This window comes from Zootoca vivipara, chromosome 4, assembly GCF_963506605.1.
Source record: "Zootoca vivipara chromosome 4, rZooViv1.1, whole genome shotgun sequence".
Classification (NCBI taxonomy): domain Eukaryota; kingdom Metazoa; phylum Chordata; class Lepidosauria; order Squamata; family Lacertidae; genus Zootoca; species Zootoca vivipara.
In genome coordinates, this window is record NC_083279.1 from 52685002 (window position 1) to 52712613 (window position 27612).

At 40.8% G+C, this 27612-nt stretch overlaps 1 protein-coding gene across 5 annotated transcripts; it reads right to left on the minus strand.

The window, feature by feature from the left end:
• Positions 1–3143: 3143 nt before the first annotated feature.
• On the minus strand, positions 3144–27365 carry MAP3K7CL (MAP3K7 C-terminal like). Of its 5 annotated transcripts, XM_035115821.1 has the most exons (7): positions 26988–27365; positions 26659–26706; positions 24274–24358; positions 23355–23463; positions 15609–15670; positions 6525–6640; positions 3144–5446 (listed from the first exon to the last, which is right to left on the minus strand). In XM_035115821.1, exons 4-7 carry the CDS (start codon positions 23422–23424, stop codon positions 5266–5268), a joined length of 429 nt encoding a protein of 142 aa, XP_034971712.1. In that variant the 5' UTR covers positions 23425–23463; positions 24274–24358; positions 26659–26706; positions 26988–27365; the 3' UTR covers positions 3144–5265. The 5 variants fall into 5 exon arrangements, with proteins under 5 accessions (XP_034971712.1, XP_034971710.1, XP_034971711.1 ...); XM_035115819.1 differs by lacking the exon at positions 24274–24358; XM_035115820.1 differs by lacking the exon at positions 24274–24358 and having other exon boundaries at positions 26636–26706.
• Between the last annotated feature and the right edge of the window lie 247 nt (positions 27366–27612).

Below are 27612 nucleotides of genomic sequence, written 5' to 3' on the forward strand. Positions count from 1 at the left end.
CCAGAATATCTCTCCAGTTTTATTTGCTTGGGTTTTTTTTTTCCCGAGAAGCAATAACTTTTACAACTTCTCAAATTTGTTGAATCCTTCTTGACAATGTGGCAGAAGAGTCCCCCAACCAGCTCAAATCATATAATAGGGTTTTATGCCCTTTTCTTCAGCTCAGAACTTCTAGAGAGTAAAGTTCTTTCTGGTGTAGCTTCTCTAAGAAATGTACAATGAATAGAACATGGAATGGATTCCTGATATGTTCCTGCACAGCCAGCTCCTAAAGCAGCCACTGGCAATTCTGTACCTGTACAAGCAGCAGATCACAACATGTAAACTGAATGCAAACAAAATGTTGGAGAGATTAAGACGGCTCCGTTTTGTGGAGTCTGCAGTTTACCTGTTTTGTCCCTGGTTACCCAACTTGAGCTGCTGTAGCATTAAACTGCTTTTTTGTATATATTTATAACCTTTTCAAAGAGGATAATTCCCCAAGAAGTTGTCAGTATGTACCTCAAAATATTGTTACTTCAATTCCAGCTTTGCAAAATGCTACAGTCACTCTCTTATCTGGCAGTTTCAACATTGCATGACTCATATCCTTACTGCCTGGAATATTTAAGAAAAACATATTGAGCATTTGCTACATGTGGAAGAACATATTTTTAAAAAAATGTATTATTATGTTGCCAACCAAATGCTCTGGATGTAAGTTAGGAACCATATTCACATTGTCCTCCTAGGCTTGACAATTTTAGATGAAAAATTGATTGAATCATAGGCTTAACCCCTACCCCACAACATATTGTCAGCTCTTCAGAGAGGATGACCATTATTTTCCTATATGAGAAAGCTTTTTCTTTTTGATTCCACAATCATACACACACACACACACACACACACACACAAATACACACACACACACACACACACACACACACACACATATGCATATATGTATATATATACAGTGGAACCTCAGTTTATGAACACCTCGGTTTACGAATGTTCGGTTTACAAACGCCGCGGACCCATCTGGAACGGATTAATTCACTTTCCATTACTTTCAATGGGAAAGTTCGCTTCAGTTTATGAACGCTTCAGTTTATGAACAGACTTCCGGAACCAATTGTGTTCATAAACCGTGTGACATCTGACATCTTGCAAGGGATGAGAGCGTCTCATTAATTTCCATGGAGGCAAGAGACCAGCATGCCCATTCACATGAACACACAGATATGTTACAGGTAGGTGGTTGTGTTGGTCTGCCGTAGTCAAAACAAAATTTAAAAAATTCCTTCCAGTAGCACTTTAGAGACCAAATAAGTTTGTTATTGGTATGAGCTTTCATGTACTGTATCTGAAGAAGTGTGCATGCACACGAACGCTCATACCAATAACAAACTTAGTTGGTCTCTAAGGTGCTACTGGAAGGATTTTTTTTAGTTTGTTTCGACACAGATATGTGGTTTTCACTGAAGTGAAGAGGGTAATGTGTTGCATTTGCAGAAGCTTCTGATTCTTTGTGTAGATGAATGACATAGCACAGGTGCTGCAATTGAGATCTATATTGAGAAGCAACCAAAATATGACCAACCTATAGAAAACTGTTTATGTAGTTACAGCCCAACGTATACTTCCATTCCCTAATATTAAATATACACATCACATTTGCTTTTATTTTACCAACTAAGCCCTGCAGGATAAGAATAAAGGCCCATCTAGTCCAGAATTCTAACAGCAGCCAAGCAGATGCCTATAGGAAGCCTTCAAAAAGGACATGAGCACAACACCATTCTCCCCACTCGTGTTGCCCAGTAACTAATATTCAGAGGCATATACATATAATCTCTAATACTGAAAGTAGAACCTAGCCACCATGGCTAGTAGCCTTTGACAGCCTTATCCTCCATGAATTTATCTAATTTTCTTTTAAAGTCATCCAAGTTGGTGGTCATCACTACATCTAATGGGAATGAATTCTAGAGTTTAATTAGGTGCTGTATAAAGAAATGGTTTCTTTTTTTCCTGTCTTGAATCTTCCAGCATTCAAATTCACTAGATGACCCCCCCCTCCCCACAACATGCATCATGTTAGATACGCCTTACCACATTCCCCCTTACTCACATTTTTTCTAAACTAAAAATCCTGAAATGTTGTAACCTTTTCCTCCTTTTTGCTTTCTCTAAATAATGCTGAAATTGTAAAAGAATTACCTGTGTAGCCAATCAAACCCTTCCTAAAGTTGGCTTGAGATAGGGGTGGAAAATAGCTGTGTTCTGGAATGATGAAATAGCTAGGTTTAGAAATTTAATGAATGAATTCACCATGCCAGGATACACATTAAGAAGTTTTAAAAGACGGAAATGGGAAAAGGTTCTGAAAATGAAGAGGAAAGTAAAAAATGGCCAGCTGTAAAATTCTTTAAATGAGGTACAAACTTTTGTAGCTCGTAGGATGTAAATTCCGCACACAAATTTTAAAATATAGTTTGTCACACCGTAGACCCTAACCCAACTAAAGTGAAATGCATTTAAACCCAGTTTAAATCAACAGGGTTTAAATAACCATAAATCTACCATTAATTTCATGAGAATTTACAATGCACTTTAGTTGAGTTGGAACCATAACCATTGTTACCAGTTTAAAGTACTGTACTTAAAGGTAAAGGTAAAGGGGCCCCTGACCATCAGGTCCAGTCGTGTCCGACTCTGGGGTTGCGGCGCTCATCTCGCTCTATAGGCCGAGGGAGCTGGCGTTTGTCCGCAGACAGCTTCTGGGTCATGTGGCCAGCATGACAAAGCTGCTTCTGGTGAACCAGAGCAGTGCACGGAAACGCCGTTTACCTTCCCGCCGGAGCGGTCCCTATTTATCTACTTGCACTTTGATGTGCTTTCGAACTGCGAGGTGGGCAGGAGCTGGGACCGAGCAACGGGAGCTCACCCCGTTGCAGGGATTCGAACCACCGACCTTCTGATCAGCAAGCCCTAGACTCTGTGGTTTAACCCACAGCGCCACCTGGGTCCCGTACTGTACTTAGAGAAACCTTATAATATACTGCATAAGCAAATCACACATCTCAGTCAGACCTATGACTTACTAACAGGAGAAAGGAAATTCAGGAACAAAGTAGAAAGGAAATTCAGGAACAAAGTAACTTTTAAAATTGTATTTTAATGAAAAAAAATACTGTATGAATAGAAATGGAAGTATAACAAAGAATTTTTAGCTGATTCATGAAAACAGAGTTACCAATAGAGGAAGGAAATACTTGATATTAATCTTTTATGCTTAGCTATTTCTCCTAGAAAATTGATACGGATACTACACTACTTTTACACCACAAACCTAAACACATTACCCAAAAGGAAATCCCATTACTGAACTTACTTCCAAGTGATGCTTTTCAGACTGGTGCTCCAACTGACAACTATATAATCTTAACTGTTTACCACTCTGGTATCTTCATGTTATTTTTCTATTTCTTGCATGCCAAAAAGATGACACATAATTTTAATATCCTGATCCTAACAGTCGATACTCAGAACTAGGGCTCACCACTATTAATGGATCTGATTTAAAAGTATGCTCAGAATTGCCTGGAATTCAATAATATTTTTGTCTGACAATGCATAGGGCTGTCATTTACATAGGGCAAGGGAGAAGTCTCTCTCTCTCTCTCTCTTTCTCATACACACAGACAGACATTTTAGACTGTACTTTTCTCAAGAGCTCCTTTATCTCCAGTTATGAGATCTGGTTACGCCTTTGCCTCCCTCTGCACTATGATCCTGATTGAAATGGTGGGACGGGCAGGCATAGGAGTGCTTTTAAGACGAAAAAAATGAGAAGGAAAGTCAATACATCCAATCACAGATCTCATCTGAAGTCATCTACTTTGGCTTGAAGATGCAGCTATGTGGCAATATAGGCCGATTCCCACAATGCTTTCTGCCCCCAGTTCTTAGTCAGACTTTGCTATGCACTAAATCAGCTTCGAAATGTCACCCAAACTGGTTTCTCACACTGTTATCACTCAGACTCAAAATGCTGCAGGCAGCCAAGAAGATGGTGTGTGAAAACTGACCTATTCTGATGCGCATGGCACCAACATTCAAACCGCTGGCTCACTGCATGGAACCACACCTGGAAAGTCTGGATAGACAAATCCAAGGTGTCATGCACAGAAAAGGTTATTATTTCCCTGGGGAACGCTCTCCCTTCAGATGTCAAGAAGATAAAGAACTACACAGCTTTTAGAAGACATCTGAAGGCAGCCCTAATCGGGGAGTTTTTAATGTTTGATGTTTTACTATGTTTTTATATATGCTGTAAGCCACCCAGAGTGGCTGGGGAAACCCAGCCAGATGGGCAGGGTATAAATAATAAAATTATTATTACTATTATTAATTTGGATTACATAAACATTCTGATTCTGAGCACACTTATATTGAGAAGCAAGTCCTGTCCCTGAAATATCTATAAGACCTCCTCTTGGAAAGACTACAAGCTCATTAAAATAAGATTAAGATCAATGGGGCTCACTTTCAAGGAAAATGTTAAGATTGGTACAGTACTATACAAGGAAATGTGCCCTTTTCCATTTCCTTGCCACATCAAAGTTGTACAAATCACTGTTGCCAATTTGCCATGTGTTCCTATGCAAGTCTACTCAGAAGAAAGTCCCAATGAGCATAATAGGACTTAGTCCCAGGTAACTTTGTATAGGATTACAGCAATAGTTATTTAAAGAAAGTGATTGAGGTGCCATGTTACTCGTTTTTAAAAGTTATTCAGTGTATGATTGCCCTTTGGCATATATTGTCAGATAAATGAACTAGTTTTTCTCCCATAAGCTGTTTAGGTTCATGAAAGAACAGGCGTGCGCTCCAGTGTTCCCCATATTTAACAGTGTTCCTACTAATATGCCTTAGTATGGTCCACTTCCCAACATAAAGACTATTCAAATCAGTTTCTAGTGTGCTTGTATCTTCCTAAAATTGGAAGAAATATATTCACTGATCCATTTGGACATATAATGGGGATAGCTAAGCATTCAATTATGTTACTTGAAATAAAATATCTATTATATAACAAATAAAAATATACATATTAAGCTAGTGGCTGGCAAGCATTAAATCCATTTTAGACATTTGCATATTCTGCAATTGAAGTGTTCCAACATATCAGAGGAAACCTTGGAGGGGGAAGGAACACTTGCCTAGCACAGAACAGGAGCCCAGATTTTTTTTTGGCTCAGACCGGTTCATTCAAAGTTATGATGATCCTTGCCTCTTTTGATACTGTATTCTAAGCTTCTCCAGCTGTTCGACACATTGCGTCTGGGCCAGCTTCAGTGTCCGGTTCTCTTCTGACAGGTCTGTGTATTCCTTAGTTAGCTGAGCAGCATCCATGTTTTCTTTCTCAGCTTGATCTAGCCTAGAGATCAGCTCCCTTCTGGAAAAAGAGAGAGATTTTTTAATGTCCTTTGTGTCCCTTTGGCTTGGATCCAAAGAACTATGAAAAGAAGCAAAACACATTAAAATGCTGTTCTGTGGACTCTTATTAGCTAGCAGAAGACTTCTGTATCAGGGTGAGTTACAGTATAAGAAACAGGAAGAGGGAAAATACTGGCTGGGACATATGAACCCTAAAAGCGGTTAAATCTAAAATTTAAATATTATATAACTCACATTGAAAGCTTAATCCTTCATGAATAAACTGAATAAATGTATATTGGAGATGTTTAGACAAACATTTGGTTTTGATTTTACAATTAATCATATCTTCTCCTCCCAAATAGGAACATAGGAAGCTGATTTAGATGGAGCCAAACTATTGACCCATCTAGTTCAATATTGTCTATGCAGACTGGCAACAATTTCCCAAGATTTCAGACAAACTATAAAAAGAAGAGTGATCTAGCAACCGTAGTGGAAAGTGATATGACAAGATAGCCTGATACCCAAGGCCATCAGATACGCAGGCCAAAACCACCCACAGAACATTACCGTATATTGTCTTGAGAGTCAATGTGTTAGATAGCAATTTTTAGATCCAAATAATATTTTTACCAGATGGTATTGGTGACATGCCAAGACGCCATACTCAAAACAGGTAAGGACAAACTCCATTAATGATATGCATCCCCAACCTCTCCAGGTCACAGGACATGAATCTATGATTGCCTTTCTCTTGCCTATGGATGCCTCTGTGAATCTAACCTTTAAGATTGCAATGTAGACAGACAATGCAGAAAAAGAAATAACACACTTAGGAGGAATACAAGAAATCTCTCTCTCTCTCTCTCTCTCTCTCTCTCTCTCTCTCTCTCTCTCTCTCTCTCTCTGAATGATATCCTGTGTTAGTCATATTCAGAGAAGACCCATTTAAATAAATTAGTTTACTCTAAGCATAACTTAGATGTCACTCATTTAATTTTAACTAGTCTCTTTGATTAAAGCAGAAATTCTTCATGCAGATGTTACCTTTCTAAGTATATGACAGTTATTCAGAAAAGGAAACACACACTTACTTTCTTTCTTCAAGCAGTGCAATTTCCTTTTTGACTTCATAGTATTCTTCTGCTATTTGGCAGTGCTGTTTGAACACCTGCATAGATTCCTTTGAGTCATGGCAAGGAGGTAGAGGCTTCATAAACATAAAGGGGGAAATAGTTTAAGGTTTTTAGCATTCAAATGAATAATCAGAAATGAAATTTAAACTGAGATGTTATTTTAATGAAATCATTTGTGTTCTTATAATGAGTGGAGCATTGTCTCATGAAAGTATTAGCTTAAGAAAGAAGACACCTTTCGCATCTGTTATAAGAATAGTAGTATTAATTTGCAAACGGTATTAAGGATCTAATTGATTCTATGGAACACTCACGTTACACATATTTATGAATAACAGCTTCGGCTTTATAATACTGTAATTATTTAATTAAATAATGCAACAAAGTCACATAAGCTAAATTATAGAACACAGAAGGCAATGTAAGAGTGACCGATTATTTCCAAAGATATAAAATCCAAACCTGGGCCCTGAGGTAATACTTCTGACAATTAGAGCCCTGGTGGTTTGGCTATGGCCTTACATAGCCCATGACTTGCAACACAGATAATATCACAATCCAATTCATGTACAGCCTTGCAGTTTGTTAATCATATCAAATATAAAGCATTTTACACAAGAACATAGGAAGAGCCTGTTGGATCAGGCCAATGGCCCATCTAGTCCAGCATCCTGTTTTCACAGTGGCCAGTCAGATGCCTGTGGGAAACCAGCAAGCAGGATTCAAGCACAAGAACACTCTTGCCTTCCTGTGGTTTCCAGCAACTGGTATTCACAATTTACATTTTCATTCTACAGAGTAATCATACCTGATTATCCAGTGGTAACTATGTTCAAGGTATTTTTTTTATAGAGTGACATAATGCGCAAATACAGGCTGTGGACCCAAGCAGCTTACAGTCTAAAGTTTTTACATGGGGAGACAGAGGGATGGGTGGGGGTATGGGTAACAAAATGTAGAAATTAGACAGCTGAGTCACACATACAGAGAGTTTTGGTTTCAAGCTGGGGGCAGGGACAAGAGCTAATTATCTATTGCTGGATTACTAGATATGAACACCAAAAAGGAGGACAAAGATTAAGCAAAGAGATAGGATGGAGCAAGGCCATGAAGACTTTTAATGCTAGATTTAACAATGTGGAAAAGATTCTGCCCAGAACACTACTTGAGAACACTATGACACAATTAGAGCATCTCAGAGTCAAGGCAACTCGGTCTAACAGATGCAGATGATGGACAAGTGGGGAAAGACTGAAATTCTGATGTAGTACTCCAAGCAACAATAACTGGGGTGGGGAGTGGGAAAGATGAGAACTCCTTACCACTTGGGTTGGGCATTGCTAGTGATGCAACAAATAGTTTAATATTCATGCTCTTTAATGCTACAGAACCCCAGTGATGGCTCATGAAGAGGGCAGAAGAGATGTTCTCCTGGTGGCACAGAACCTGTCAGGACAGGAGTGACTATGGTGGCTGAGGTAACGTCAAGTGAGTTCTGGTTTGCTAGGAGGGTCTCCCCAGGTTGCCAGAACTGCTCTGATTTTGCTGCAGCCTTGCCCCACCCAATCTCTGTCCCTATGAGGACAGCACTGCCACCAAGACACCTACTGCTGCTGAGGAACTGTTTATGTATCACAATTCATGGTTCAGGGAGCACGTCCTCTAGCTTCTGATGAGGTATGCTTTTATGTTCCCATTATTTTCGTTTTCACTGCATCAATGTAGGCTGAGGCGCAATGGAAAATGAACTACGTGATGCACCCACCTCAGTTCACTTTATACGTCTCTCAGTTATTGCCCGTTGAAACTCAGACCACAAGAAGTGGGGTAAGCTAGAAGGTAGCATACTTATTGGTACTAAATCTAATTGCTAATCTTCTGGGAAATTTCCAGACAGGAATTCCACACATTTTTCTGTTAAGGAGACATCACCCCCCCTCCCCGAAATGTGTCCTATGCATGTCAACACTAAGGAGGGTTTATTGATTTATTTATAAAATACTTTGCAGTGATGGGGGGGGGCTTTGTAGGTTTGGCAACAGTTCCTAAAGATCAGCATTGGTGGACAATCCGGCCAAAGGAGAGCTTTTATTCTACTACCGATCTTCTCCTGCAATGTAAAGATGCAGGGAGAGTTTTCAGTGTTGTGTTCTTTCCATCACAAAAAGGCGATTATATACCCCTGAAACTGATCTTAGTATTTATATTGGAGGGGGGGGTTTAGGGGAAAACCTGCAGCCTTCAGGTACTGTTGGACTACAACTCCCATTGGTCATGCTGGTTGAGGTTGATGGACGTTAGAAGCCCAACTATATCTGGAGGACCACAAGTACCTCAAAGCATCTGTTTTGGAGTTTAAGACCATGTGCCCTGCACATGGTTAGACATACAGCAGATTCCCCTGTCTAGAGTGGGATTTGTTCCCAAGTATACATACAATTGCAGCCTAAGGCTGGAACCCTATCCTCCCTTTTCTGAGAGTAACCCCCCTCTGAACTCCATGAGACATTGTAAGTCTAGTAAATAAAAATATTCTGATATGATCTAGATCAGGCATCCCCAAACTGCGGCCCTCCAGATGTTTTGGCCTACAACTCCCATGATCCCTAGCTAAGAGGACCAGTGGTCGGGGAAGATGGGAATTGTAGTCCAAAACATCTGGAGGGCCGGAGTTTGGGGATGCCTGATCTAGATCATCATTCAGTAGTTATTCTGGAGACACCTTTCTGTGCCTTTGAATGAGCAGCACCTTAATTCAGACGAAAATCAGTGGCCACAATTTGTCTGTTACCATGGACTGTGTGTAACACACTTTGAAAAAGGTAAGTAAACTTCTCACAATACAGCAACAAGCTGCTTAAGTAGAAAAAGAAAATACATAGTTCATTCATCTTAACTCAGTTTGTTGCCCAGTTGAGAAGCACCCAGCATTCCTCTGATCTAAAAGAGAATCTATTTCTAACCCTGCTCCCTCTTTTTAGTCTCCTCTATTTGTGGAGAAAAATACTTGGAGGCACTCTGTTGGGAGTGGCACAGCACATTCATACTTGCATTCAGCCTTTTAAAATGGCATAGTATTTTCGCTAACCTTCAATATGTCACTTCAATAAGAGTTCACTAAAAGAAGAATGGCAAATGATTTCACCTAAATAAGTGATAATGCTACAACAAAGAAGCAGATGGCTGCTTGTAATTCTCTTTGAGTTCAGTGTAAATATTATTGCTGTTTCCATACCCCTTGTCCAGTGTGTGTGTGTGTGTGTGTGTGTGTGTGTGTGGAGATCTTAAATATCTTCTCTCCTTCAATCTGAACATGGTTTTACCTACTTCCAAACCTGACATTCTCACCACTGTGCTTTTCTGTCACCAATATTTTCCTTCTAAAGACTGGCTACACATAAAGCCATGGGAGATACAAAAGGTTAAAGTGGACATCAAGCAGTCAATCACTGTTCCTTCAGTAATTTTTACAGGGACTGCATGAGGGGACACAACAAAAGCTCTTAGCACATAAACATTTAGGGAAAGGCTATTGTTATGAGCAGAGATACTCTAGGATTTGTGTATGTATTATCTGTGAGAATGGGAAACTATGGCAAGTCAAAATTCCTACCCTTAGGAATGATGCCACATCTTCCAAGGTATGGGGCATAATTTGTGGGGGCTGTGTACCCTGTTCACCAGGGTACACAGCCCCCACATTTGTTTTCAATATTTGGAATTAACCTAGAACAGCAGTTGCCAACCTTTTGGGGGAAACTGGAGAAATTCCCAAGCCCCCACCAACCAAGCACACACCACAACCTATTATATTAGCTACAATAGAATGCTTCTTTCAAGTCTGATTTCAGCTGGGGGGAGAGGAGGCCACTGTGGACACTAAGGAAAGCCTTTGCGAATGCATGTGCATCTAGAGGTGCCATCTAAGCAACTCTTGACCTAGAGCATAAGGTGTAGGAACAAATCAAAGTGCCCCTGAACAGGCTCAGGGTGCATTTCTCTCATCAATGGAGTAAATAATGCGAGTTGTATTTAAGCACTATAAATTCTTCTAGATTCCTGACCCCTTCTGTTGGTCTAGAAGTAGCTCTACTGCAAGAGTCCTCTAAGAACCCTGAAGGGCTGGCCCAAAACCTTTTGCTGCCTTAGATGAAGGATATACAGTAAAAACATAAGAATGTAAGAAGAGCCTGCTGTATCAGGCCAAAGACCCATCTAGTCCAACATTATTTTCTCACAGGGGCCAACCAGATGCCCACAAGTAAGACCCAAGCACAATAACACTCCTTCCTCCTGTGGTTTCCAGTACCTGGTATTCAGACACATCACAAGGCAAAATATAGAAGCTGATGAGAATGGCAGTTCTGTCTTACTTCAGCCCTGATGCTAGGACAGCATCCTTCACCACACCTGAGGGCAGCAGGTTAGCTTAGGGATGCAAAGCAGATTACCTGGGACACACTGATCTGTCCTACCACAGGCTGCCACTGCTCCCCACCTGCCAGGATTGACCAGCAGAGGAAGCAGTTGCACTCTGCTTAATTGGTAGGGCCATTGCTGCCAAGTTCCTACACAGAACACCATTAGGAAACCAGTTTTGTTACCAACACCTGTGTGGAGCTTGAATTCCACAATCCCATTCAGCCTTCACCAGGCCAATGCCCTCCAAGTGCTTTGGATCACAACTCCCATCAGATTGATCAAGCTAGGTTGGATTGGAGCTTGCAGTCAAAATCAACTGGAGGGCATCAGATGGGCAAAGGATGGTCTAGTTCAGCAAACACCAGAGACTTTCAGAGTAGACCCAGTGAAGTTTTGCTCAGAGTAGACCCAGTGAAGTTAACGAGCATGATTAAGTAAGGTCCATTAATTTCATTAGCTTTACTCTGAGTAAAATTTAATTGAACACTACCTGGATATTCTCCAAACATGACCCGCTCCTTCAAAAGCATTATCTACTACCAGGTAAGGGCCTAAAAGAAACACTAGTACAGTTCGTTGGATGGTGGAAAGCAAAGAGAAAGATGTTTGAGATTTGAAATGCTCATAAAAGCACCCACTGTTTAGTTTTTGGAGAGGAAACAAGACATCTGTAAAGACCAGGACATTTGTAAATGGTAAGGACAGATTTTAAAAAATAGCAACAAAGGGCAGGATAAACATAACAGAGATTCTGAAAATATGAGACTATAGTTCTACAGTGAGGGCTTAGGAGGCAAAATGTGCTTTGGCTGAGGGAGTAGGGGGAAATGAATGTGTCCCCAAATACAAAGCTAAATCTGGGGGTAAGAGAAAAGAACAAATAGAACTGATAACTGTGGTTCTCGTGTGAAACAAAGGTAGTGAAAATTAACATAGGCCAGGGATGTTGCTTGATGTTACGCTTAATTAGTGCATGGTTTCAAGTTTGGATTAATAGTCATCTATAGTTTTCTTGGCTATTTAAAAAGCAACCAAATGCATACTTCTGGTTTGTGACCAGTACTCAACTTGCCTTATAATATGTTCAGGCTTTCATGAATGTTTCTATTGTTATCCTCTCAGTAAATCCCCTTTCCAAAACTAGAAAACTTTTTTATTCTGGATTTAGGCAGCCCGTGTCTTTCTCCATCCACCCCTGGCCTCCTATAAAGAGAAAGGCAGCCCATCTGTCTAACAAATCTGTCATTTCCTTCTTTCCATGCCTCTCATTCCCCCAATGTCATTTTTAGTCAGCCACTTGCATGGATTGCTTACTGAAATTTTAATAGCTCAAGTGGCCTCCATCTTGTATCTTTAGAGATGCCCATCCAATTTAGTCTGTCCCCTACTATAGCCAGATCTAAATGTGAGGTGGAAAGCATGTAGCTGTCCTGTTTCATCTGTGTCAAAGACATGTTCAGAAAATCTTAAATACTTCCAAATACATATGAACTTGCATTGAACTGTTCACAAGATCACAAGGCAGCAAATGACTGTTAGATTATACTGTAATAAGACATGTAAGAACTGTGTTTCCCAACACTTATGAATCAGACTTCTATTAATTATTTATCACCTTCTCTGTAGCTGTTTTTTATTTTCCTTTGCGGGAAAAACTATCCCACGGCACAGAAAACAAAGAAAGAGGAATACAGGAAAGAGCACACATTTGCCCGATTGGTGTATTCAAAACCAAATACTCGCTCTGCATCATGATATACACAAGGCTTCCTCAACCTCGGCCCTCCAGATGTTTTGAGACTACAATTCCCATCATCCCTGACCACTGTGTCCTGCTAGCTAGGGATCATGGGAGTTGCAGGCCAAAAACATCTGGAGGGCTGAGGTTGAGGAAGCCTGACATACACCCTTTAATTCTGTACAGTATTTCTAAATGTCATATATAAAGTGGACTGAAGAAGCATGATATCTGAAAGAGATACATTCTTTTATATTTATTTCATTCACAAATGTGCATTTCAAGATTTTTTTAAAATCATAGTTGAGCACCTGTGATGGCCCCTGCATTTCAAGTGAATACTGAGAAATGCAAAGTTTGTTTGTGGCAAATACATGTTTGCTATCATACAGGCAGTGACTGCTTTAGTGTACACTGGGCGGGAAACTTGGTAACATGCAAAATGACCCATGAGGGGTGGGAGGTGGGAAATATTATCTGAAAGGGGCCTAGGGACCAAAGGATTCATGTACCCAGTAGAAAGTGCAAGGCCAGGGAGGGAGCAAAGAGAACACCACACTGCAAAGTATACAGACAGCTGGTTAAAATGCCTACTGTCACTGTAACATTTTGACCAGGCAGCTTTTAAGGAGAACAAGCGGGACCAAACTGATGGGAGGTGGGGTAGCAGAATTTCCACATTTTGAGCTAATGTTTTGCTAGAAAGCTTCTAGTCTAGATTTTATTTAAGGAAAGAGAAAAGAGCAGAGGTCCTTTGCTGCAAATAACCAAATGTGGAAAGTGCATTCTTTCTTTTTCTAGATGCATGATCTCAGTCTGAATCTGTGTTCTTATTCCAGTGACGCACTTGAACATGTACTTCAAGCTGTCTATATTCAGCAAAGTTTTTGTCCTTACTGGGACTTGTTTTTATGTAAATTTATTAAGCTGCTCCTAGTTCAACAATATAAGAAAGGTTGATGACAGGAAGCTTTATTGTCTCTCCAAGTCTTCTGCAAATTTAAAATATTATACCTTGCTGGTAAGGATAATTTTAAAACTGTTAAATCTTATTCTTGCTTGCATAGTGCAGCATACAATGTATACATAGCTGACCTGTTATTAGCATGCATACATTGCAGATATAGCCACAGGCACTGTGTTGGTAACAGTGCCATTCATTTCCCCCAATAAATGTTAACTAATGGACCACTGATTCACTTCCTAAAGGGAGATCCCTTGCCTTTCCCTGACCTCAGGGCTTCTCCATTTTCCTGCTCATCATTATTAACTTTTTGCAACATTTCTCCTACTATAGAAGGGTTGGATTCAGTTCTAAAATGTGTGGAAGGAATAACAGAGACTGTTTAACTATGGCTGCAACAGAACTTCCTTCTGTATAAATATGCATAGGACTGCACACTGTAAAACCCATGAGCTGAATTGCAGCTCCATCTACTTTTTCTTTAAAAATAAAAATGGCAGTTCACCCTTCTTGGACTGACATTCTGGGTGGGTGAAAGATTCTGTCCCTCGCCTTCTGCTCCTTTCACCTTTAAATTAGTGTGGAGCCAAGAATTTCTCCTGCATTTTTTAAACTATTGTCCGTCGGTCAATGAGAAAAGAAATCATGTCCAAAAATTATAAAAAAGGGGAGCGCTGATTTCAGTGAAATTCTCATAGGTGATGTGAAGCAGCTTACTTCTGAGGTGGGTGAAGTATCCTTTCTTTCATTCTGCACATCATCTCATCAGAGGACTGCATTTGCAGACTTCCTGGGTGCCCGTGCTTCACTTAAGCTCCAGGAAAGCTAGCCTGAGTAACTTCTCCCATGTGCCTTTTTAGATCAGGAAGTGCACGCAGCTTGGGAGAATGCAGAGTACTGGAGAAATGTTTACTGGAAAGAATAACTCACCCAGTACCCTTGGCCCCCTCACAAGGAAAAGGTAAGCTAACAGATACAGTATTCTAAATAAATTCTCAAGTGCCCTGATAATGAGGCAGAACACTGGAAGCCTCTTTCACTGATCAGGGCACAGATTTCAGCATAGAACTACTTTACAGCTGCCACCTGCCATCTCTTGGGGTGAAAAGATGGAGATGGAGATGGTGGCTGGGAGAAAGATCCAGAGGGGAATGAGAAAGAAAAGAAAGAGTTTGAGTCAGATGAAAGGTATATTGAGAGGTGTCTGGAAAGGTTGCTTCAAAATTAATCACCTCCTAACACTGCTCAAGGTGGGATGAAATTTCTTTTTTCTTTGCTACCTGAAGGCCTCCCGTTGTCTCAGGAAGAGATATTTCACTTTATAAATGTGGGATAACCAGCCTCATGTGACCAACATACTTAAGTCTAATTAATGTGTGAAGGGGTTAATACCACAAAGCAAGTTGTCCTTCCAGGCTTAGTTAGGTCATGTCCGCTCACTTTGGGGGAAAGGGAATCAAGCCTACTGTTGTACCTCAGTCTACCAGAGAAGCTCAACTTGTGAGGTCTGCGCTGATTGCTCCAAGCTCAGACCCATGGCTCTAACAAGTGTCTCTTAAGTTCCTATACCAATAGTATAATTTAAAAATTTTCACCACTGTAGCTAAGCCAAGTATTACTGCCTGTGCAACTTTTCTAAATGCTGCATGGAAAAGCACATGAACCTGAGCTTTGGAGAGTTTGTAAATAAAGCATTTTCAGCTTGCCAAACATGTGGTCTTTTTCTTTGTGAAGAGAAGAGGGAGGTTTTGGAACTCACAAGGGCATATTTTAAAAGTCTAACAGCCTGTATTTCCATGCTTTTCATTTTTATAGTTTGAGTACATACATTGACAATCACTCACTACAACAGCAGAAGTCCATTTTTGATAGTTACGTAGTTCACACTATGGATTTTAGTATTAAATAAAAGAGTCACCTGGAGCTGCTTTTCTAAATCTGGAAAAGCCAAAGGAAAAGCATTCTCAGGGGGTGTATCATCTGAAAAGAAAACAAGTTTAAATCATTATTTTGAAATCTTAACAATTATGAAGAGGCAGACTACATCATCAGCTGATGTAAAGCAAAGAAGAAATGTGCATGCTTATATGTGTTTCCCATCTATACAAACATCTATACAAACATATAATATGGTCAATTACTTAAAGAAGGGGAGGACCTGAGTACCAAATATGGCCCCCGTGCGCCTCTATCTAGCCCTCAGTCACACCCACTCTCCTTAGGCCATAGCTCAGCAGCCCTATTTCACAACCCCCTTGCGTGTTTTGGTCTGGCTGGAATGTGTCTTTGAATTCTGGTGGCATGGATGGAAGATTTGAGGTGTGTGTGTGTGTGTGTGTGTGTGTGTGTGTGTAAACTTGACATTTGCCTCTGACCTCGGTCATCACTGGCGTGTGGCCCTTGGGAAGACTGCCCAGATGGGAATGCAGCTCTTCTTTTGAAAAAAAAATTCCCAACCCCTGTAGAGCATAGGCTCTACAGTAGAAACAGAGAATTTGGAAGAAACGGATATGCTTTGCTTGGGGGGTGGGGGTGGGTCTGTGCAGGGTTGCAGCTCTTTGCAAATGATTTTACTGTACATGGAATCACCTTTAGGGCTTCATCCATCACATGAGCATCAAATATGTAACATATAGTTGTGAAGAAGCCCGAGGCTACCTTCTTGGATAGCAGCCCATTGAATGACAGTACTAAATGCCACTGGACTTAGGGAATCATTAAGTTCAACTTTCTCACAGTTTTACAGATAATCTAATTATTATTACTTTTAATTGACACAGTGGTTCCATTAAGTCTAAGCCCAATGACTGCATCCATTTCCCCTAAAAATAAGGGATCAGGACCCAGAAAGGTCATAGATAAACACTAGTTATAGTCTTGGGCTGGGGTGTTTGGGTTTTTTTTGGGGGGGGTAGGGTTGTTGCTGCTTTTTTGTATCTTTTTTATAAATCTTGTCATGATTTATGTGAAAATTGTTTGGTTTAATTGTCTATTTTTAAAAGTTTATTTACTGTTTATAACTACTTGTGTTATGTTGCAGTTATGTATTTTTTATGTTGTAAGCCACCTTGAGAATGGTTTGAACTGTGGAAAGGCGGCATTCTGTATGACCAACAGAATGCAAATAAAACCTTCCAGAACTTTATGGTTTCACATAGTACAACTCTCTGCTTCAGCTCGTTACTTGAACATGGCTTGTGCTGCTTGCCTGTTGAAGTCAAGTTCTTCTATGCATTTTCCCATCTCAAGAATGAATGACTGCCGGGGTCCCTTCCAACAATACAATTATATGATTCTATTATTCTTACAGTACATGCAAACAGAGGCCTGATCTATTCCTGACTGCTACTTGCATGTATTTTATAGGGACAAGGGGCTAAAAATGCAACATCATACTGAGATAGTCAGAACATGTATTTTGTATTCTGGGATCATGCCAGAGGACAAAAGAGGAAGGACCATCAAATATTACTATAGCAGAATGTCAAGAGTGGACAGCTGGGTAGTGGTTACATTCTCCTTTTCTCCTGGAATGAGAATGGAATGACTAGATCCCTGGCTGGTTGCCACAAGGCAGCATGAGACTGCTTGGGCTAAGGGGAAAGCTTTGGTGGGTTTGGTGTGGGCTCAAGGCTTTATTCTTCCTGCATCTGGTTTAATCTAAATATCTCTGGTTTATTTATATGCATGTTATGTGATATGATATCAAATGGCTCACTAATATCACAATGTGATATGTCTATTGTTACTTTGGCCAACTAAATTCTTTCAAGAAATAAAGGCAAGTATGGCTGGAAATAATCCTCCCTATGTCAAAGGTACTATTATTATTGTTAATTCAGAAATCCAGGATTTTAATGTAGCTGTAATTGGGCAGTAGTGAATCTACCCAGTGCAATTAAAGGCTGGAGAGGTAAAAGGAGCCAGGGACAAAATTAACAGCTTTCGCCATAGATGGTAGGATGTCATCTGGACACCAGGTCTACCTGTTGATGAGCAGTAGATACCTACTAGGAAACATTGAAGGATTAGATTTGGTATTGTTCTTCACAGGCCAGGTCTACCCAGCTTAGTGGAACTGGTGTCTAAGCCTTGTTGCCACTTAGTCACCAGGTCTACCAGAAACGGCGCTAGTTATGTATGTACATGCTTTGCCTGGTCCTGGGAAGATTCTTACAGATGTCCATGAAGAGTCTGGAAAAGCCCTAAACCTGCAATTCTAAGCATGCTTGGCAAGAGGTGTGAGTGAAGACAGACCTAATATTTTAAAAGTAGAGTTGCAGCTGGTTTTTCAGCTACAGTGGCCAATCCAGTTTCCTCTTGGTATTGGAATTTGGATGCCAATACTCATTCTATCAAGTCAGCTGCTGAGTCAGACACCAGACTTGCTCTTCCAGCCAGTGTTCCAGGAGGACTGCAATTAGGTATGGGGGATAAATGCAGTTGGGTTGACATTTTAATGCAGAACTCCCAAAGGGCTTATCCAGACTTACTTGTCCTCTGCTCCTTCCAGGCATAGTCTGCAATTTAAAGCTCTCCCTTTTTCTCTCTCCAGAGTTTTCCCTGTGAAAATGCACTCTTTAAAGCTCAATTGGAGCAAATGTCAATCCACAGAAATCCCGAACTGACATTTGCTCCAATTCAACTTTAAAGAGTGAGTTTTCATGGGGAAAGCTCAGGACCAAAGAAAAAATCCTGAGAAATGGAGAGTTAAGGTGTGGACCTCTGGCTGGAAAGAGTAGGGCCAAAGGTAAGTGTGGATAAGCCCTAAATCACAGTATGCAAACTGAAACACAGCTTTCACTCACAATTCTCACTTTTCCAAATTTTGCAGTGCTGTTCTATAACCAAATAATGTGTAAAAATGTGTATATTAGGGGACAGTAGGCATAAATATCAACATATTACTGGTAGTTAAAATAACATTCAAAAATGCATTGCATTAGGTAAATTTGCTTGCAATAATGTGCATATCTGGAGAAAATCACACTAAAACGTTGGTGAATTTTCATGAGAACTTAAAAAAATAAATAAATCACAAGCTGATGGGGAACTGCAGAGAAACTGACTCAAGATGAGAAAAATGAAAAACTGAGAGAATCCAAAATTTACAAATGTATCAATCCCTAGGTGCAAGCTTTCTTCGCTTTTTCAAAGTACTACATTTATGTTTACCAATATGTGTTTTAATCCTTTGCACAATTGTTTTAAAGAAAACATTTTCAAATAGTTATTTTCACACAAGCTGCTCAGAGGATTCCCAAGGGGCCGGGGAGGAGTGCTCCCTGTGATGTAATGACCAATAGCCAATCAGCACTACCCACAAGTAGCTTTTGCTCCAAACCAGAACTATTTCCCCCCACAAAGAAAAGGTTTGATTCCAAAGAGATGAAAGTACATCTGCTCTACTTCTCTACAACTGTTAGGTCTATTTTCAGAAGCCTCAACTAGTTGTGATGCTAATTGTGCCTAAGCAATTAATATTGACAGTTTTTAAAAAAATAATAGCACATGGAGGGGAGGTTATCGCATGGTCCCAATCAAAATCTCCTCCAGCCCTAATACTCATTGGTGCTGATGGGATTTTCATCAGGACCGTAATGAGGAGAAAGGGTTAAATCCCTTACATGTTGTGCACTGTGGTCCTAATCCTTCTGTCTCCCCTAGGGTGGCTATTTAAATATTGGGTATGTTAATTACCTTCTCATAATTAACACTACAGTCCTCAGTAAGCAAGTTCATAAGGGCTGTTACTTTCTGAATTTTATGCAACATCTTTATTGTCAGTTGCAAGTGTTTCACTTTTCACAACAGAACGCTTTGTGCATTTTTTAAAAAAAATCAAACCAAATATTCTAAAAGAAGAAAGTTGAATCACAGTGAATGCCCAAAAGGAAAGGCAACACATGATTCAAGTCACATTGGTAGCACAGCTGCTCTAAGAACATTTAACATTTTGACAAGGATACTGGATACTGATACTTCTTTTGGCAACTCAAGAAGCCCATACAACTATTTTCATTTCTAACAAGAGTATTTCTTTAACACAATATTTTTAACAATTTAATGGTGGTAAAAAAGGTAAAGGTAAATGACCCCTAGATGGTTAAGTCCAGTCAAAGGCGACTATGGGGTTGCGGCACTCATCTCACTTCAGGCTCAGGGAGCTGGCATTTGTCCACAGACAGCTTTCCGGGTCATGTGACCAGCATGACTAAACAGCTTCTGACGCAATGGAGCACCGTGATGGAAACCAGAGCGCACAGAAACACCGTTTACCTTCCCGCCACAGTGGTACCTATTTATCTACTTGTGCTGGCGTGCTTTCGAACTGCTAGGTTGGCAGGAGCTGGGACAGAGCAGCAGGAGCTCACCCTGTCACTGGGATTCAAACTGCCGACCTTCCGATCAGCAAGGCCAAGAGGCTTAGTGGTTTACCATAGCACCACCCACTCCCCGCTTTACCTTTACCTTAATTTAATTGTATATGAATTGGAAATGCCATGGATTGAACCTGAGATCGCCATCAGTGGTATATATCCAATTCCATACAATTTATGAAGAACATTTTAAGCATAGAAAGCTGCATTACATTGGACAGGTCAGACTTTACCCATTTCTTTAAATTTAAATTCTTTATATGATTTTTAGACCGCTTTTCATCCAAAGTCTCAAAGTGGTTTTTAAGAATAAAAAGAAAGATGAAAACCAGATACATTTTAAAATAAAAGCAACCAGTATAAACAATGCAGAAAAGGGTAGCTGGGATTCGGCCCAGAAACAGTGCCCAACAGTGCCCAGCTCAACAACCTTGGCAAAACAAAACAAAACAAAAAAACCTTAATTTTGTTTCAACAACTTTTGTATCCAGATTTTCACTTTTTGAAATATGGCAACCTTAGCTACACAACTCGTCTAAAAGCCTCAGAGAACAGAAAGCTCTTGACTAGATGACGAAGGTCAGCAATGATGGTGCCATCCATGCCTCTAAAGGGACAGAGTTCCAAAACCAGGGTGCAATTACTGAGAAGGCCCTGCCCTCCATTCAAATACCAAGAGCAATACTCGCTGGACGCTCTACAACAGGCATCCCCAAACTGCGGCCCTCCAGATGTTTTGGCCTACAATTCCCATGATCCCTAGCTAACAGGACCAGTGGTCAGGGAAGATGGGAATTGTAGTCCAAAACATCTGGAGGGCCGAAGTTTGGGGATGCCTGCACTACAAGCAAAGCTCTCCTGATTGATCTCATGGTCTGAGGTGGCTGGCATGGCCTAGAGTTGCGTACTCTGACAGCAGTTCTACCAGGTCTTAAGCACAAGGTATTTCATATTACTTGCCACCCAATATTACTTTCATTCAAGATGCTAGAAATCGAACCTGGTACCTTCTGAATTCAAAGATGTGCTTCATCACCAATGACCTATAGTCTACAGAGGTGGGGAACCATTGGTTGGGTTCTAACTCTCATCAGCCCCAGCCAGCATGGCCAATGGTCAAGGACATGGGAAGTGTAATTCAACAATCTCAGGACCACCACTGGTTCCTACCTTTGCTGTAGAGTTTAATCAAGTTGTCAGCTGTTGTAATAATGGTTTGGGGTAGAGGAAAATAATTTTTAAAACAGAGTTAGCCATTAACCATAAGAACAATGGGGGGGAGCCACCTAAACTTGTTTAATCTATTTCCCTGCTATAAAGGTCAAGGTCCAGTCACGGACGACTCTGGGGTTGCGGCGCTCATCTTGCTCTATAGGCCGAGGGAGCCGGCATACAGCTTCCGGGTCATGTGGCCAGCATGACTAAGCTGCTTCTGGCGAACCAGAGCAGCGCACGGAAACACCGTTTACCTTCCTGCCGGAGCGGTCCCTATTTATCTCCTTGCACTTTGATGTGCTTTCAAACTGTTAGGTTGGCAGGAGCTGGGACCGAGCAACGGGAGCTCACCCCGTCGCGGGGATTCAAACCGCCAACCTTCTGATTGGCAAACCCTAGGCTCTGTGGTTTAGACCACAGCCCCACCCTGCTTTACTCATGACCAAAAAGCCATTTCTTCTGCTCATTCTAGTCCACTGCAGTGCAACACCCAGCCTCCTCACTTTCAGCTCAGCTTCTTTGTCCTTGCACTGTGGAGCTTCTGCAGCACTCTCCATCCTAGCTTCTCTTGATTTCTGGCTCTCTCCTCTGATAATAATAATAATAATAATAGTTTTACACTGTCCATCTGACTGGGTTGCCCCAGCCACTCTGGGTGGCTTCCAGCATATATAAAATCATGACAAAACATTAAACATTGTTTGCCAGCCTCACTTATATATATATATTCCAACACCTCCACTCAGCATCTTTGCTTCACAATAAAGTCTGTTTTAAAGTTTCTTGTTCTCTGAGTTGCTTCTCCCCCCTCATAAATTCCAGTTTCCTGGTCTGACCTTTTCAACTCCCTGGCAAGTAGGGCAGCAGGCCCAATAAAATTTTGTTGCCTGAGGCAAAGGAAAGGTGACCGCTCCACCCCTCCAGCGGGGTGGAAGCTGAGCCAGCAGGCAGTTGAATCATGCTTCAACACTGGTGATGGGACAACATCCTGCACTACCCCCAAAGGCTGGGATAAGGGATATACAGGTCAGCAGCATGCACAGCTCTGTTGTCCAACATCTTCCCACCCAGTAGCATCTGCTGCCCAAGGCAGTCACTCTACTGAGCCTTGAAGCTTATAGTCTTAACCAGAAGCAAACATTTTACAACTAAGAACAAAACACCAAATGGCATATCTGACTTTTAGAAGACACCTGAAGGCAGTCCTGTTTAGGGAAGTTTTTGTTTGATCCCCAGAGTGGCTGGGGAAACCCAGCCAGATGGATGGATGGGGGGTTAATAATAATAATAATAATAATAATAATAATAATAATAATAATAATAATAATAATAGCAGTTTTATTCACAGGGACTCAAAGGTACAGGAGTCCTTTCAGGACCTGAAATTAATCTTAGTCATTAAAAAATAAAACATTTGACACCAATGGTTAATGCAGCAATTATTATAAAACCTTCAGAAAACTAAGTCATACATAACTTTTCTACATAAATGATGCAGAGGGAGTGTAACACATACATGGCATAACTCTCTCCCTCCCCACCCTGCACTTTAGGCTGCAAAACTAAACAAATAGTCAGCAGTAATATAAAGAACAACGTCAACCCACTTTTTACTTCTTTTGTTTCTGAGGGAACATACAATTCAGACCAGCTGTTTCCTGAGAGCTTCCCTCAGTTTGGTCAGGAAGGTATTTTTTTAACCCAATCTCGTTTTTTTTAATACTATATATATATATATATCCTTCTAAAGATCCACCCAGAATTCTGTAATGTCAGCCTCCTGCTGTGCTAGGATTGTGTCTTTTTGTTGTTGTTGCAAGTAAGAGCCCTGATAAACAATTTCAACAAAACAGGTTTGCTAATAAGATTATAACAACTAGATGGATATATGAGATCTCTGGGTATAGGGCGGTATATAAATTTAATAATAATAATAATAATAATAATAATAATAATAAGTCCAAATCATTTCAAACACCTAAGAAAAATCAAACTGTGGCACTGACGTGCCAGTTTGTGGCAATAATGGACAACCAGGACAAAGAACCTTTAATCAATTTGAATTTTACCTGCGGAGTCATTTAGACTGAAGGCAATTCGTATCGGTTTATCAGCAGGTACCCTTGCGGTGGTGATCATGTGGGCACTTGAGCCTATGCGTTTACGTATGTGTTCCAGCTGCAAAATATAAATATTGCATATTTTATGGGTCTTGAGAAGCCAATGCAATGTGATTTGAATGTTCTTCAAATATCTTCATAACTTCTCTGGTGTAATCCTCTCTCACGTTCAGGAATATCGCAAAGCATAATTACCTGCAAGTAAATTCCCTGTCATGATTCTTTCACATATAAGGTCCACAAAGTGCAGAGAGAGGCAGAGCATAGGCATTATATATATATTTCCAGGCAAATCCAAGTCTTCCATTTAACAATTGCTAGCCAAGACAATTTTTCAGAGATGCTCACTGTATTTGGCTGCCATTCTTGGCTTTTCCTAGGACAATGCAGGGTTTAGTGCAATTATATATGTCTACACAATGGGTGTAGGCATGCGGACATGCATAATTGATCTGTGACCAGTCCTTTCTAAGCATTATCATCCAAGATATTTCTACATGTTTTTGCACAATATAAGGCATTTTAGAAACCCTACCACCAACAACCAAAGATTGATCAATGAAGGTAGTGGAGAACACCCATTAAACAAAACGAGAATGAAAAAGTAAGGGAAACAATTCTTTGGCACAAAACAGCCCATTGCTTTACAAATGGGTTTTGCTTACAAAATGGCAGTGTTAATATACAATGCTATCTTGCAATAGGTCAGATCACTGGTATATCTAGACGAATACATATCTACCTCCCTAAAGCTTGTGGAAGTGGTCTATCACAACTTTGCCACTGGAGAGATCATTTTAACCAGAGAAACTGGGGACTGATCCTGGAACCTGTGAGCCATGTGTCTTACAAATGACCTGTGGCTCACCTTATTGTCACTATTTCAGTGTAAATGAGTTGTCCTGAGTTGAGCTCCATGGGCCACATCCTTATCCAGATTGGACAGCAACCACCTGATGACACAATGATGTCAGGTTAATGGTGCTGCTAAAACATAAGACACACTTTTTTTTTCCTTCTAGAAGGTAAGGGGAAATGTCTGTGCGTCTTATGAAGCGAATGCTGCGCAGAGGAGGGACAGATGGGAGCCATGGCTCCGCTTCTGTCCCTCCTCCGGGGCTCGCTTTAAAGCAGCAAAGCTAGAGCGGCTCCTGTCCCACTTTGCTGCTTAAAAGCAAGCCACGGAGGAGGGAAGGAAGCAGAGATATGGCTCCCATCTATCCGTCCCTCCTCCATGGCTCGCGTTAAAGCAGCAATGCTGGAGTGGCTCCTGTCCCGGGAAGGTTTGGGAGCGATGGACAGGCTGTGCAACGTTGCCTCGTGCTCCCGGGCTGCTCTCTTTGAGAGAGGCTTTGCTGATGGCCTCCCCTTTCCCCTGATGGGTCTGGGGATGTTGGCCGGAGGATGGCGAGAAGAGGCAGCTGCAAAGAGAGAGGGGAGGGAGAGGAGGGGGACCGAGAAGCGGGGCAAAGGGAGAGGAGGTAGGTTGCCGCAAGTGGAGAGTCATGGTAGAGGGCAAAGGAGAGGCAGCAGTGAAGGGGAGAAATTGCAGGCGTCACCTGAGGAGTTTGGGCGAAAGGGATTGGAGAGGAGGAGGCTGGAAAAGGGGCCAGTGCTGCTTGGGGAGGGGGAGAAAAAAGTGGGGAGAAGGAAAGCCTCCCAAGCCTCTGCGGGAGGAGAGTGATCCCCGCAGAGGCTTAGGATAGAAGCTGCACCCCGCCAACCATATGACAGGTACGCAGCTTCCCTCCCAAGCCTCTGCAGGGATTGCTCTCCTCCCGAGGAGGCTGTGATTCAGATTTTTTTTTCTCTTGTTTTCCTGCTCTAAAAACTAGGTGCGTCTTATGGCCAGGTGCGTCTTATGAAGTGAAAATTATGGTAAATGCAGCTCTTAAAACTGCAAGAACCTTCAGAAAGTCTGGACTTTGCAGTCTTATTGTGTGGGGTTTTTTTGGTTTTTTTGGAAGCACTTTAAAAAAATCTGTGATAGCAAGAACTAGTTCACACACACACACAAAAATCCTTAACACCATTCTCTAACAGCGTAGGAAGAAGTGTGCATGCACACGAAAGCTCATACCTATGACAAACTTAGTTGGTCTCTAAGGTGCTACTGGAAGCATAGGATGTTGTGGTAGTAGGCATGAATTTGGACAGCCCACATCTATTTTCCAATGTACCTTGTTCTTTCAGCATTTATCTAGCAACTGTAACAGTATCCTAGTTGTGAAAAGCATTTAAACATGTGCTTAAGCCACGGAGTGTTGTCATTCATTTCAGGATGACACATTAATGCAATCTGCAGGCTCCGGAAGACTAACACATCAAATATATTGTGTTCAATCTCAAAGTGACCCATTTAGACTATTAAAATACAATACCCTAAATTACCAAAGTTAGTGTACCTGGTCTACTAAAGCATAAGCAGTAAGTACATGGTTTGTTTTGAAATATGTTTGCTGTGATGATACGTCCCATTTCTCTCAAATGCTGTAAGATGATCATGGCAATATCTAAATCCGCTAATAGCTACACAAACACAGGTTGTAACAGTGTTAGTTCTGAAGAGAGCTTGCCAAAATCTTTAGACTTACATATAAAGGTTTGGGAACTCAAGTTATACCCTAGTCAATGCAAATAAACCAAACTTAGATCCATATTCCTTAGCTTAACTACCTTACTAGGCTATTAAAACTACATAACAAATATTATTGATGTATCACTTAGCTTACTATCAATTATGTAAAATCATATCTATACATGTATGATTAAATATTATTATTGAGTTTAAATACAGTACTGCTTTATTTTCTCTTCTTTACAATAACAAAAGCATTTGAGATGGTAATTATCATTTATTGCTCGCAGTATTGTGGCCAAACTAAACTACTGCAAAACAAACAGAAAGCATGAATGAAAGAAAGAAAGGTTATATATTTCGAAAACCTAGATCATCATCACTTTTCCCTCCACAAGTCTCCTATGTTCATCCTTTGGATAGCTTGGAACAATGCATGAAAGGCATGTTAAAAAGTGATCAAGCTATGAAACAATTTATATGCTAAAAAGCACAAGGATTTTGAGTACAAAGCTAAAATGTGCCTGCAGCAAAGCCATTTTTTTTTAAAAAAAAAAACCATTCTCTTATCCTGGTAATGTAAGTTTCTTTTAAAATATTTGGTTTTCCACTTTTCAGAAAGGCAGCCACTTTTCCTGTTCACAATACATACATATAGTTTTCTCTGTACTTTACCAAAGAATCTCAAAAGGTCTTCCTCTCAGAGAATGAAAGAAAATGAATCTATGCAAAGAAAGGACAGAAAGTTCATTCACAACATTCTGTGTGTGAATATCATCAGTGAGATAAATTAAAAAGAATTGCCTCAAATATACCCCTTTTCCCTCTTTCCTGATGAAACCTAAAAGCTTTCAATTAAAAAAACCCCCAAGGAAACAGTTCTTCAGTTCAATTGCCTGTGAAACAGAGTGATCCTTCCTTATTTATTTATTTTAATCTGCAACAGAACTCAAGTGTGGCTACAACTCAATCAGTTAGTTCAGTTTTCACACCTGTTGCCTTACCTCACTTAGTAGTGTCTGCACTTGTATAATCCAGGGCCAGCCACTGCCTTGGCTTGTCGCTGCCTTTATGGAGTAAAGATTCAATAGAAGAAAAGGCTGCACCTGCTACATAGCAGCAAACTGACAAGGTCTGAGAAGTTGAAACAGCTGTCAGGACAACATGCTGCTACCTGCACTTCCCATAGGCTTTTCAGTCCCTCAGGACCACCCTTTTCCGTTTTCCTTCACAATTTCACTGTTCCTTCCCTTCCCTTCCTTTTCCAACAACGAAGGATTACAGTGTTGTCATGCTTCATGGGGCAAAAAACCCTTCCATCAGAGGCATTATTAAAGCAGTGAACTGTCAAGAGTCCAAGATTTTTAATTCATTAGTCCTGCCAAACCTAAAATATACAAACAGAGTTGCTTCATAGGACTGGAATGTTTTCAGCATGACCCAATCAGTGTCTGTGTCTATTCCAGCAAACTGGAAAAGATAGCCTGACTCCAGTCAGCAAAAATGTCTGCGTCTCAAATCAGCTTGGGTGACATTGCCAACTTGAACCGGCTGCAAGCAAACTATCAAATGATAGCTCCCGCTGCTGCTGCTGCTGCTGCTATGAAAGCTAACAACTAGGTTAGATGT

Bases quoted from the DNA above. Each gene is read 5' to 3' on its own strand.
- MAP3K7CL (XM_035115819.1), bottom strand. From the start codon at position 23,424: ATGATCACCACCGCAAGGGTACCTGCTGATAAACCGATACGAATTGCC. The intron at 15,671-23,354 runs GTAAAATTCAAA...TTTTCTTTTCAG, and splicing joins CAGTCTAAATGACTCCGCAG to ATGATACACCCCCTGAGAAT. The intron at 5,447-6,524 runs GTAAGTGTGTGT...CTCTTTTTCCAG, and splicing joins GCACTGCTTGAAGAAAGAAA to AAGGGAGCTGATCTCTAGGC.